The 13,294-nt window shown below is 39.4% G+C and overlaps 1 protein-coding gene across 1 annotated transcript in view; it reads right to left on the minus strand.

Moving 5' to 3' along the window:
• LOC144522534 (synaptic vesicle glycoprotein 2B-like) overlaps window positions 1-13,074 on the minus strand; it is a 78,036-nt gene extending 64,962 nt beyond the window's left edge. The window contains exon 1 of the mRNA XM_078257685.1: window positions 12,839-13,074. Coding sequence (XP_078113811.1) covers window positions 12,839-13,074 — 236 coding nt within the window. The remainder of the gene's footprint in view (window positions 1-12,838) is intronic.
• Between the last annotated feature and the right edge of the window lie 220 nt (window positions 13,075-13,294).

Genomic DNA, 13,294 nt, shown 5'->3' on the forward strand with positions numbered 1-13,294 from the left:
GTACATCACAGAAAATATTATATTAAAGCTACCCGAGACAGGGATGCCCAATCTTACCATTAGTCTTTGCGCTATATATAGAGCCTCTCGCACAGTGGGTATGGCAGACTGAAAGCATTAAGGGCATTCACATAAATGGACAGGATCATAAACTGGGATTATATGCAGATGATATTCTTATCTCTTTAGGTGAACCCCTTGACTCATTTTCTCAATTTAATGAACCTTCTAGAAACATTTGGTAGATATGCAGGATACAAGTTAAATACTATTTCATCTCAATTGGGATCAAACCTTTTTGAAATATTTAGGAATATACTCGCCAAAAAAGATCTCTATGCTGGCAGAGGTGAATTATGGCCCTCTTTTAACAAAAATTAAAGATGACATACAAAGATGGAATTCCATCTCTTTCCTTGGCCTCAATCAAAGAATTGACTCTGAAAAGATGAATATTTCCAAGGTATCTCTCTTTATTCCAAGCAATTCCTGTAGAGATTCCCCCTAAACAACTCTCTGAATTGAATAAGATACTTTCAGGGTTTATTTGGCAAAGAAAGAAGCCTAGGGTTAAATTTAAAACCCTACAACTCTTGAAGCAACAAGGAGGAATGGCATTAACCAATTTTAAAGATTATTTCTATGCAGCCCAGATTAGAGCCTTAATTAATATATGTAACCTGTAAGATATATTTTGTCAATTATATGTAGAGGCTTTAAAATCATAACTGGCCATTGTTGTCTGCTCTTCCTGACTGTCTGTGAGAAAACCACATCTGGTCAGATAAAATCTAAGGGAGTACCGAACACTGGGAAATTGATTAAGCTTAATAAGATAACTCTCAGGCCGAGAGGAACAGACAAACAATAGAGCAGTGTGTAAGATGTGTGTTGCAATAATTGAAAGGTCAGATACAGATCATGAGGTGACCTCGACTCTCACCCGCTCCTGGGTCTGTAGAAAATAAAGAAAATACACGTCTCAAATAGTGTTAATGTCGTAAAACATTTGAAGCAGTGTGTACATTTGATAAACATAACTAAAACCCTAAAGTATCCCAAAATATTAACAAACTGTCTGTTTTGGCCTGGGAGTGGAGGGAGCCGGGGGTATTTCATGCATGGCGTGACATGGCATGAGGAACCAAGAGGACTGGACAGTGTCCAAGAAGATAACAGCAGGACCAGGGATGGGCAAGGAGGACTGGCGAAGATGCATAAAAGTGTGAGGTTTTGAGTAGCGGGCACCAGTTCCCGAGGAGACTCTGTCTGTTGTTAGGGCGAAGGAGACGGTCTTGAAGGAGAACTGCATCCATATGCATATGTATTTATTTGCTATATCATTCACTAAAGCTTTGATATAACTTATCTAAGTGAATCCTGTGTCTTGATTTGATTCTGGTCTATCATTTAACGAACACTTACATGGTGTAGTGACCACAAATTGGAGTCGGATAGTATCTGGCCATTTTGGGCCAGACCAGAACCGGTCAACGGTCACGGTCACATCTAAATTTTTACAAACCCAACATTTCAAGCTAGGTGGAAAGATGTTGAACTCTCTATTATAAATGATCCTCCAATCCACAAAGTACTGGCCTACACAAGGTTGGGAAGACTTAATGATGAGATGCAAAATCCATGGATTAAAGACAAAAAAAAAAATTGGAATATGTTGAAAGAGGAGTATAAACTGGACAGCAAATAATTCATTGGTGACCCTATGACCCTGGTTTCCAGTCTAACAAAATGGATTATGGATTTAAATCTAGGATCTCAAAAGCAATAACATTTTACTCTCTTATAGTAAAGGTACAACTAAAAGACTTTGAAAGCCTGATGAAAGAATATGGCCTTGAAAAATCTGATTTTTATAGATACCTGCATTGCAAATACGTAACCATTATGAGCATCTATCTAATAAAGTGAGATGTATCTGTATGTATGTATGTATGTATAGGTGCTGGTCATATAATTAGAATATCATGAAAAAGTTGATTTATGTCAGTAATTCCACTCAAAAAGTGAAATTTGTATATTATATTCTCTTATATACATCACACACAGAGTGATATATTTCAAATGTTAATTTCTTTTAATTGTGATGATTATAACTGACAACTAATGAAAATCCCAAATTTAGTATCTCCGAAAATTAGAATATTACTTAAGATCAATACAAAAAAGGATTTTTAGAAATGTTGGCCAACTGAAAAGTATGAACATGAAAAGTATGAGAATGTACAACACTCAATACTTAGTTGGGGCTCCTTTTGCCTGAATTACTGCAGCAATGCGGCGTGGCATGGAGTCGATCAGTCTGTGGCACTGCTCAGGTGTTATGAGAGCCCAGGTTGCTCTGATAGTGGCCTTCAGCTCTTCTGCATTGTTGGGTCTGGCGCATCGCATCATCCTCTTCACAATACCCCATAGATTTTCTATAGGGTTAAGGTCAGGCAAGTTTGCTGGCCAATTAAGAACAGGGATACCATGATCCTTAAACCAGGTACTGGTAGCTTTGGCACTGTACGCAGGTGCCAAGTCCTGTTGGAAAATGAAATCTGCATCTCCATGAAGTTGGTCAGCAGCAGGAAGCATGAAGTGCTCTAAAGCTTCCTGGTAGACGGCTGCGTTGACCCTGGACCTCAGAAAACACAGTGGACCAACACCAGCAGATGACATGGCACCCCAAACCATCACTGACTGTGGAAACTTTACACTGGACTTCAAGCAACGTGGATTCTGTGCCTCTCCTCTCTTCCTCCAGACTCTGGGACCTTGATTTCCAAAGGAAATGCAAAATTTACTTTCATCAGAGAACATAACTTTGGACCACTCAGCAGCAGTCCAGTCCTGTTTGTCTTTAGCACAGGTGAGACGCTTCTGACGCTGTGTCTTGTTCAGGAGTGGCTTGACACAAGGAATGCGACAGCTGAAACTCATGTCTTGCATACGTCTGTGCGTGGTGGTTCTTGAAGCACTGACTCCAGCTGCAGTCCACTCTTTGTGAATCTCCCCCACATTTTTGAATGGGTTTTGTTTCACAATCCTCTCCAGGGTGCGGTTATCCCTATTGCTTGTACACTTTTTTCTACCACATCTTTTCCTTCCCTTGGCCTCTCTATTAATGAGCTTGGACACAGAGCTCTGTGAATAGCCAGCCTCTTTAGCAATTACCTTTTGTGTCTTGCCCTCCTTGTGCAAGGTGTCAATGGTCGTCTTTTGGACAGCTGTTAAGTCAGCAGTCTTCCCCATGATTGTGTAGCCTACAGAACTAGACTGAGAGACCATTTAAAGGCCTTTGCAGGTGTTTTGAGTTAATTAGCTGATTAGAGTGTGGCACCAGGTGTCTTCAGTATTGAACCTTGTCACAATATTCTAATTTTCTGAGATACTGAATTTGGGGTTTTCATTAGTTGTCAGTTATAATCATCAAAATTAAAAGAAATAAACACTTAAAATATATCAGTCTGTGTGGAATGAATGTATCATTATACAAGTTTCACTTTTTGAATGGAATTACTGAAATAAATCAACTTTTCCATGATATTCTAATTATATGACCAGCACCTGTATATGTGTCCGTGTTTGGGGGAAAGGTAACCTGCACGTCACACGCAGACGCCACATGCAGAACGCTGTGTTACTGCCTTTTCTTCACTTTCCTGGAGCACGAGCGGATAGCTGAAAAGAACATCGTGGCTGTTGTGTGGAATAAGGTTGGCTCAATAAAAGCCATTTGCTAACACTAAATATCAAACAAAAGCCAGACACTATATAGTATTAAGTTGCTGTGAGCTATAAACTACATTCACTTCTAAACAGAGGCAGAACATAGCGTAATCTCGGAGATTATTCCTTCACAGTGCTGTGCAATGCCAGAAAATGCCTGAACCGCGCAGACACAGCACACACATTTTTCATCAAACTCACCCTGTGTCGGGTTAATTAAGTCTACTGCTAACTTACAACACTAATAACATTACCGTCGCCAAAATACCCCGTTAACCAGGGTGCGAACAACGGGGGAACTAGGGGGAGCTCGGTTCCCCTTAATAAGACATGGGCTCCTCAATTTGTGAAATTTAGGTGGGTCTCTAAAAATATTGACAGTTTGTCATTTTGACGTGCAATTTCAGTTTTTTGTAATGTGATCATCGTGGATCATTATGTGTAAAATTGCAAAAAGATTCATTCATGCATGACAGCGATTTAAACCTAATTCACTTCAATAAAGATAACTATACATGCTATTCTTGTCATGAGCATCAAGGCGTTGCGGTGCAAATTCAACTCATGTTTAGTACATGTTAACTCAAAGATTCGTAGAGAAAATATAAACGTTGGAGGCCATTAATCAGCGCACAAAGTCCTTGAAATCCATTCTGCAGTTAGCATCATATAGCCATGGCAAAAAGAAAACAAGGCCGTTTAATTTATTTTGGTTTTACTAAGAAATTGTGTAGCGATCACGTTAATGGCACGACCGATTCACCTGCTGCAAGCCCCGTTAGCACACCTCCCGCCGGGACCTGAATGGAAATTAACACCTCTGCTGAAGTGTTAAAGTTGTTAACGATCATTCGACCCAAGACAACATTGCCTCCCTCTCTCTCTCTCTCTTTCTCTCTCTCTCTCTCTCTCTCTCTCTCTCTCTGCAAACACACACACAAACAGTCCGATTCTGGTGGTTGATTAACGGCCCAGGTGGGTAGCGCACTGCCATGAGTCCATGACGCTAATGTCTGATAACTCCACATTTTCAATGTGATATTTTTGTGTGAGATTATATTCTGAATCTGCAACGTTCTTTGTCAGGTAGAAAACCTAAAACCTGGAAGGAAAAGCAGAAACTTTTCCTTGAACGGGAGGAGTAACTGATCCAGGTGACCAAAGAAAAAGACTTCCTGATTAAGCAGTTGTCATACAAACATCATTGCTTTCAGTTGAGACGGCAAAACAAAAACCTGGAATACACCCTGGAATACAGAAATATCGCAGACAATCCATTTCCTCGAACTGGAAGTGGAGAAACATCAGCAACAGATTTGCAAACTTCAGAAGGTGAAAGGCAAACTTCAGGTGGAGAAAAACCAACTCCAGGAGGAGAAAAGCAAACTTCATATAGAGAATACTGACATTCAAAACGAGAAAAGTAAACTCGAGGAAGAGATAAGGCATCTTCAGAAGGAAAAAAACAAACTTCAGGGTGAGAAAAGCCTAATCCTCAGGCGGGAAGGTACCCAAAAAGAAAAGTTATGTATCATGGAAAAGATGTATTCTGATCTTGAGAAACAACTGGTACAGGTAGTCACAGACCTAGACATCAATTCACCAAATATATGCATCAAAGTAAGCATGGACAAGCCACTTGCTATTTCCAAGATGCATGAGAAGAATCTTGAGTTAAAAGGCACACCAAGCGCAAGAAACTGGAGATGAAGGATCGCATAATAAGTGAAAGGGAGAAGAGGTATGAGGAGCTGAAGCAGAGTATGTCAAAGCTGCTGCCTCCAGACAGATTGGAATCATTGCACAAGTGCCAGTTTGTGACCCAAGATCTAAGTAAAAAGGTCAAGGCATTAACGGGACAGTTTAACATGTCTCAAGCAATAGTTGAAGAGTACAAATATGAGAATGGGAAATTAGTTGACAAGGTAGCAAACACCACAAAGTTGTACCTAATTGAAAAAAAGCGGAACTGTGAATTGTGTGAGGCCTTGAAGAACAGTGGAATCAAAGTGCCTGAATACAAATCAAGTGCCATCCAGGTCCCAGCTAGCCTCAATGTGTTGCACATGCAGCCCGGAGAAAAACAGGTTCACACCGAGATGCAAACCCTTAATGCAACTCCTGCCTGTCTCCCACCCATCTCCAAAAAGCCACAGCTACCGTTGTATTTATACGATTCACAGCTTTGTTCTAGGCGCTCCCTCTCTTCAGTCATTTTCTAGCTCGTTGGCGCTCGTTAGGCCTCCATGTAAAACTCTGTCAGTTCGTAACATAGAAATAAAATGGATTATGGATCATTTTATTTTTATACGTTCTAAAAACCAGCCACGGGCGACTTGACAGGCTGAGTCGCAGTCGCGACACCATCAGCTGGCTAGAGTTGAGCTGAGATGGGCCAGTTCAAACCGCTGCAACCTTTCCCTGCTACGTTCTAAAACGATTTCGCCTTGTCGCGCATCTTAGGTCTGAACTGGGCCTAACCCCTCACCCCCTACTCCTCCAAAACCTTCTCCCTCCCTTATTTACCTAACCATTCTGATATATCCCAGGAACACCTCTGTCTGATGTCAACATATTCTTATTTGAATCATTTTTTATAAAAAAGAAAAGTCTAGTGTGTCTATATCTTTAATTACGCTGTAATGGTTCTTAAATTTCTGCCGAACCGTCACGGTACAGGAGTCACAGAATACACAGTATTTAGACTGATGCACATAATGCAGGACCAAAGTTCACAAGGGTAAGTTCCACCTGGAAAGTTTAAGCTGTTAGCAACATTTGCTGAGGTTAGCACAAGTTGATTGGTGTGCAAGTCAGTCACACTATGGCGAGCGCAAATGAAACGCAGGAGCTGGAAGAGCTGGAAGAGCTGGAAGTTCTCAGTCAGCTACACCAGCAATGGAGAGAGTTGTGTATAAACAGGGACGGTGTATTGACATTGCTCCACCACTGTAGGGTAGGTGAATGAAAACACGTCGAACATGCTGGCTCACATTCAACGGCATCCCTCAGATGTGCCAATCACAAGGATGAGGAAAACGCAAACCAGAAATTTCATAGTATACCAGATGCTTTAAAGTGTTTGTTCAGTGTACAGCGTAATACAGACATGTTTGAAATATTTCTTTTTTATTATTTAAAAAAAATATATGAATATTTATCTTATTATGAAAATAGTATACCAAAGTTGCCAGTGGGCAAAATGCTACCTCAGTCCCAAGCAAGATGATTTTGTCTGCCTTTGACACTTGCACTATTGTCTGTTAAATAGAAAAAAAAGAAGAAAAAAAAATCCTTTCAATATAAACCACAAACTTAATAGCAAGGCCTATAAAAGAGGTCAACTATAACTTTACTCAAAATGAGCAACAACATCCCAGGCTACTTAGTACACAAACTGACCTACTAAATTCAATAAAAGATTCAAATACTTTGCACTAAAATGTCAAGATTTGGACCTCATCCATCAACAACACTACTAAAATACCATACACTGTATAAAATATTGACATAGTCTCCATGTTGTCACCCATAGGTTTCTGAGGATTCAAAATGAAGCTCAAAGTGAACGGCTCCTGGTGCCATTTTGGCAGTGACTGACATTGGCTAATCCAAAATGGGCAAAGACGTGGCAGGCTAAATGAAGCCTACAGTCTATGCTTGCCTCCTGTGACTGCAGCCCACCTGTAATTTAAAGGTATAATATGTAATATTTCTGCATTAAAATGTCTAAAAACGACTATACCTAGGTTATACATTTCATTGTGTACTCACATTTAATGACGCAAGACGTTTCATTTAGATGCCTGTCAATTGAGTCATATAACCTTTGACCCCTCTAGTTACGAAACACCAGAAAATTTGTTTGAGAGTAATTTTAAATCATACAATGTCAAAAAGTTCTACCCAGTAACAGTAATAGGCTACAGATTTCTTTCTGCCACAGCATATTTTTTTCCCATGATTATATGCCACTTTGCAATACAGCAGATACCTAATTTATTGATATGATATTCCAATACTGATTTATCCAGCTTAATAAATGTGTTACTACAATGTGCTACATTGTCAAGTAGCTCATGTTAATACTTGGTGGGTAACGTTATAAGGTTACAACATTGTTTAACACGCTCATAAAGTTATTTTTTAGCATGATTGTTTTGACCACAGTTAACAAAACTGGGCTAACCCACGATTAAATTAAAAACATTGAATAGCTCCTCATAGTATACTTTAAAGTGCAGCGAGAAAGAGAGGCATTATCAGCACAATGTACCTAAATTTCCTTGACATATGTTTAAGGTGGATTTTTCAACTTTAATACAATGCTAGATAGTTGAATGAATATAAATGCATATCTATTCATCATATATGAATTATTGTATTATATTAGTAAAATCTCAATCTGCCACGTAGCCAGTAACCTTTCTGTCAGGTAAATGTAATAGTACAATGGTTTCTTCTGAAGTAAAAGTACATAGTAAGTATTTTTTCTAAATGATTTGGGGACCTTCTATAACTTATTACTGGGTACAATGAGTTGGAATAGTAACATATTCAATATTTGTTTATATCTTTATCTAAACATAATACATCTATAGCTGTTTGGGGCCTATTTACTTCGGGTCCCAAGGCAGTTGGCTACCTTGCCTAATGGTGAGTAGCCACGACTTGGGCGTGTGACGCAACTATGTCATGACAGGTGCTTTGCTCAGAACCCAAAGAAGTGCAATTTAAGTGTAAAGTTCTTGAGGAGATGAAGATTTCTTGCACTGCAATTATTAATAAATTCTTGATTTATCAAAAATCGACACATGATACTGTAAGAGTGGAATTTCGCTCAGGAAACTTACCAAGAGATCTGCAAGGTAAGATGGTGAGCCTTATGGCTGTACCAGCTACTAACAGGTTATACATTCAACCTGGATGAGCTCAACCAACTTGGTCCCTGCAGTTTTGCACACTTCTTTTTGGGTCAACAGCTGCTCTATCAAATCCTTTTATCAATAATTTTGAGAACCACATTCAGTCCTTCAAAATGACTTCCACACTGATATATGAGGCTCATAAGATACATGAATATTCACAGTCATATGTAGCATCGGACTGTCGTCTCCAACTAAATCTCAGCCTATAGATCAAACAGTTGGTTATTAATAACAGGTTGATTAATTACAGATGACACTTAGCCTTGAGGTTTAGTGAAGTACCCGTATGTGCCGGCCTAACGTAGAGTAGATGCTACTTTCAAATCTCACTAGCTTCTCAACCTTACCAACCCTGACTTTAATGACCCACATGGAAATTTCACTCCCACTCTACCAGTCCTTGTTCCACCAAACTACCATTTTTGTTTTTAAATTATGTATTGCATTTTTTTCTCTAATATACTGAAGTGAACAGAAATCTTTGAAATCAGTCCACTATTGAGCAATAGCAATCCCCGTACAGCAGAGATAGCCTGGCTTTCAAGAGTACAGATGCCTATCAGTACGCCATTGCAGGATGGGTAAACGACACCAATATATGGCACAAATGTATGTGATAACAGGACATCAACCATGTTATTTTGCTAGTGGTAGAGTCTAGATCAGACCCAACTAGACCCAACCTTTTTTCCTTGGCGCCCCCCTACTTATGTCTAAGAAAAGCTGAGCCCCCCTCCGAAACCGAAGTTGAGGTAACTCTCGAGATAGAGCCTTACTTTCTTTTTTGATACAGAGGAGTTATCAGCACTTTTACGTTTCTCCGCCATGTTTCATTCATAAAATAGTGACGCTGTGGCGGCAGGAAAAACGAGGATGATAGCAGCAAGCAGCTGACCTGATGACAGCAAGGGCCACAGGTTAAGAGGTCCCGGAGGTTTGGCCTACTAAGTAGGCTGCCTACAATTTTAAGCGAGAACAAAATATGTAGTTTTTATACAGACTTTTGTATACATTATATATTCTAGTGTATTATCATAATTTGTTTAACATGTGCAAATATTTTTTTTTTTACCTCAACCTCAAATCAGATAAAGACTTGCGCACCCCCTGTGATCTTTGCCGCCCCCCTGAGGGGTCCCCGGACCCCAGGTTGGGAACCACTGGTCTAGATTGATCATGCTAGTAGCTAGTGAGTTGTTAGTTAAAGGGCTAACAGCTGGTTAACATTACAGAGATGAATCAAAAACTTTTTGAAACATTTCTATTCAATAAAAATAAATCAGGACCCACAGTGGAAGACACAGAAGCTTTCCGCAGTATTTATATAAAGTGATTCATTGGGTTAAAGGAATATATTTGTTATATCACGCTACTGGAAATGTTTGGATCACATAAGCTGTGCCAGTGACTCAGCGCTATGCAAAAAATTGCTGCTACATGGCAATTTCGCAGATGTAGCCTACAGGAGCTAAATTGATAGAAACATGTTTTTGTTTTTTTCAGCATCTTAGTTATAACAAGATTGAGCTAGCAAAGCAGTTTGTGTTTATGTGTGGTATTTATTCAGTCTGGGAAATCCCACGATTTCTTAAGCTAACATTAGCTTAATTGACTGGCTGAAAAACGTTAAACAGGGACAGGAAATTGTCTCTGTTGTTTGAAGTTCGCAGACGTAAAGTAGCTAAGTCCATCTATTAAAAAAAAAGATTTTTTCTGCAGATATGGTTGTTACAAAATGATTTAGCTAGCAAAGCACTTTTGTGTTTATATATGTGGTATTTATTCAGTTTGGGAAATGACTAGGAACGACGAGGAAGTGACTAAACAGGGACCAGAAATAGTCTCTGTTGCTTGAAGTTCGTGGACGAACTTTCTCCTTCATGATGGAATAAAATTGTTGTCCAGGTAGGGCTGTCATCGGTCCCTTAAAATAGAAAACTGTCCTGTATTTCAAAATAAAATTGTGTGTGCCGTTTTGTTTTCTGTTCCTGTAGAAGCCACAAGACCGTATGAAATCAATGTTGTTGTTTTTTGGGCATTTCAGCCTTTAATGGAAAGGACAGCCAGATACGAAAGGGGAGAGATAGGGGGAAGACATGCAGGAAAATCGTCCAAGTCAGACTTGAACCCTGGACCTTCTGCGTCGAGGCATACATCTCTATACATGTGCATCTGCTCTACCAACTGAGCCAACCGGCCATGAAATCAATGTTGTTTTAAGAAAAATATCTTTGGCATCCTTTATTTTTCTGCACGAAAGGTGTAAACCCTAAGTCCAGGGTTTCTTTTACGACTATTAATACAGCCAACAGCACAGCATATGTCAGGCACATTGTACTAGTGTGTTTCACGTATGTTTACTCTAGTAGTTGTGGTTTCGTTTATTGTTAAGGCCATATGGTCAAAATTAAATGATTTATTATGAATGTAATAATAACTTATAACAATAACTTAATTCACCAGTAAATTGCTGCTAAACTACAAAAACAACCACCAGATGGAAAAAGGGTATTTTACAATAACTTTGAATGTACCACAAGGCTACCAGTTTCTAGTAAACAAACCAATGTCCTTATTCAAGCATGAAGAACATTAGCTGTATAGTAGAATAGCATCAAACTTTACTAAACGGCTGTGGTTGGAAATGGCAAAAGAAGACATGAAAAACATGCATATTATTATATCATTATTCAACATATAGCCTAGCTTTTTATAGAAAATATTCAGATGTAACCCTCTATGTAATCATGAACATTTCATAGGTAACTGTAATTAAACTACACATTTTTTTCCCAGTAATTAACAGAAATCAACGTTCTGGGAGTTTGTTGTTTTGGAGTACAGAGTAAGTTATGAAAAGGTTTGTGTTATCTAAAAGTTTTTCAGTGTCATGGCTCAATATTAAAATGATTTCGACAATGTGGATGAGGTCATTAATTCGATGGCCGACCGTATTCATTTGAGACGGAGTATATGGATGGAGAGCTCATACAGATTGAAGAGCGGACGAGGAGAGAGACAGAGAGGCAGGCAGAGGAGGTTGATGCAGCTGCTGCAAGGCTGATCGTGGGTGGCAAGGCCATAAGCATGAAGTGAACATTGCCCCCCCCGGAAAGTATACTAACGTTAGCTTGCAAACCTTTTGACAAGAATTTAGCTTAACACTGCGAGACAAAATCCATTCATAAAATTATCATTTTAATAACACTACAAAACGACCACAATCAACCGTGATATAGCCTACATAACACAAATTCTAGTTTAATATATCTGAAAAGAGACTGTACAGTGTTTTTGACTTACCCATAGCAGTCGTGCACTTGAACAAACCACACGTAAGGTTAAAACTGCAGTAGGCCACTAGAATACTAATCGCTAAGTTATGGTTATCATATCTATGATATATTATAATATACAAATATACAGTATATATATATATTTTGATATATTTTGGGGACATTATGAGCATATTTAAATAGTGGGGGGGATGATTACAGCCTTGGTGGGTAGGGTTACAAAATTTACATTTAAGTGACACACAGGACACGAACCCTGGTCTGCTGGCTGAAAGTCCTTGTGGTGTTTGATCATCCACCACCCCAACATCCTTTTGCAGATTTTCAGTCTTTATAGTACTCGCTACTGTTGTCGCTCTTCATACTACAATTTTTTTGGGGGGGCTTTTCCCTTTATTATAGCGTGACAGTGGATACACTGGAAAGGGGGAGAGAGATGGGGGATGACACGCAGCAAGGGGCAGCAGGTCGGATTCGCCGCTGCAAAGGATTCAGCCTACATGGGGCGAACGCTCTTACTGGGTGAGCTAGAGGCAGCCCCAGTCTGATGGGATTTAACGACAAAAGAAACAATATAGGATATCCAGACTTTAGGATGTCACAAAGCGAAAACTAAATGTTTTCCAAAAGATTTAATACTTAGTTTTGGTTTTCTTTTCTTTTTTTAGAGCTGCCTGAGCACCATTTTTAATATACTGTTTGCAGCTGTGAGTAGGACTTTTTATTTCCTTTGTCAAATGCACTGTGAAATACTTTTACTTTTCCAGAGTGAACACACTATATTCAAACCCTGGTTAGAATCAGTATGTCAGCAGCTATACTGTTGCACATTTTCTGGCACATTTACACAAGAATAAAAGCAACAAACATGCTGTGTCTCACCGTGCGGCTCTCTGTGCAGCCTTCACCTCGTCAGGATGTGGTATCCCTTGATATTCTCCTTCGTACATTTGATCCTCTTCATCATGTCCTTCGGTCACGTCACTTGCTGCATCCTCTTCTTGGAGAGGATAGTCTGCCTGATAACCATATCCATCATGGCCACCACCTTCTCCATAACTCCCATAGCTGTCACCTCCTCCTTGGTGGTATGTGGTGTTTTGCCACGGGTCAGCCATTTGGCTTACTAGGCTAAAAGCTAATTTTACAGCAAGTAGAAGGGTTTTGTTTGGCTAGACTGCTGTTAAACTTCAGAAATAAGTGATTGAGATAAACACGCACGTTTTATCTTTTAGTTCAGCATGATTAATTAATTAGCATAAAAAGTTGCAAATTATGCTAACCAACTAGTGTCAAAGTCCTTAGTTACAGAGACTGTGTACCTATCACTGGCTTTTA

The sequence above is a fragment of the Sander vitreus genome, chromosome 8, assembly GCF_031162955.1.
Source record: "Sander vitreus isolate 19-12246 chromosome 8, sanVit1, whole genome shotgun sequence".
NCBI lineage: Eukaryota > Metazoa > Chordata > Actinopteri > Perciformes > Percidae > Sander > Sander vitreus.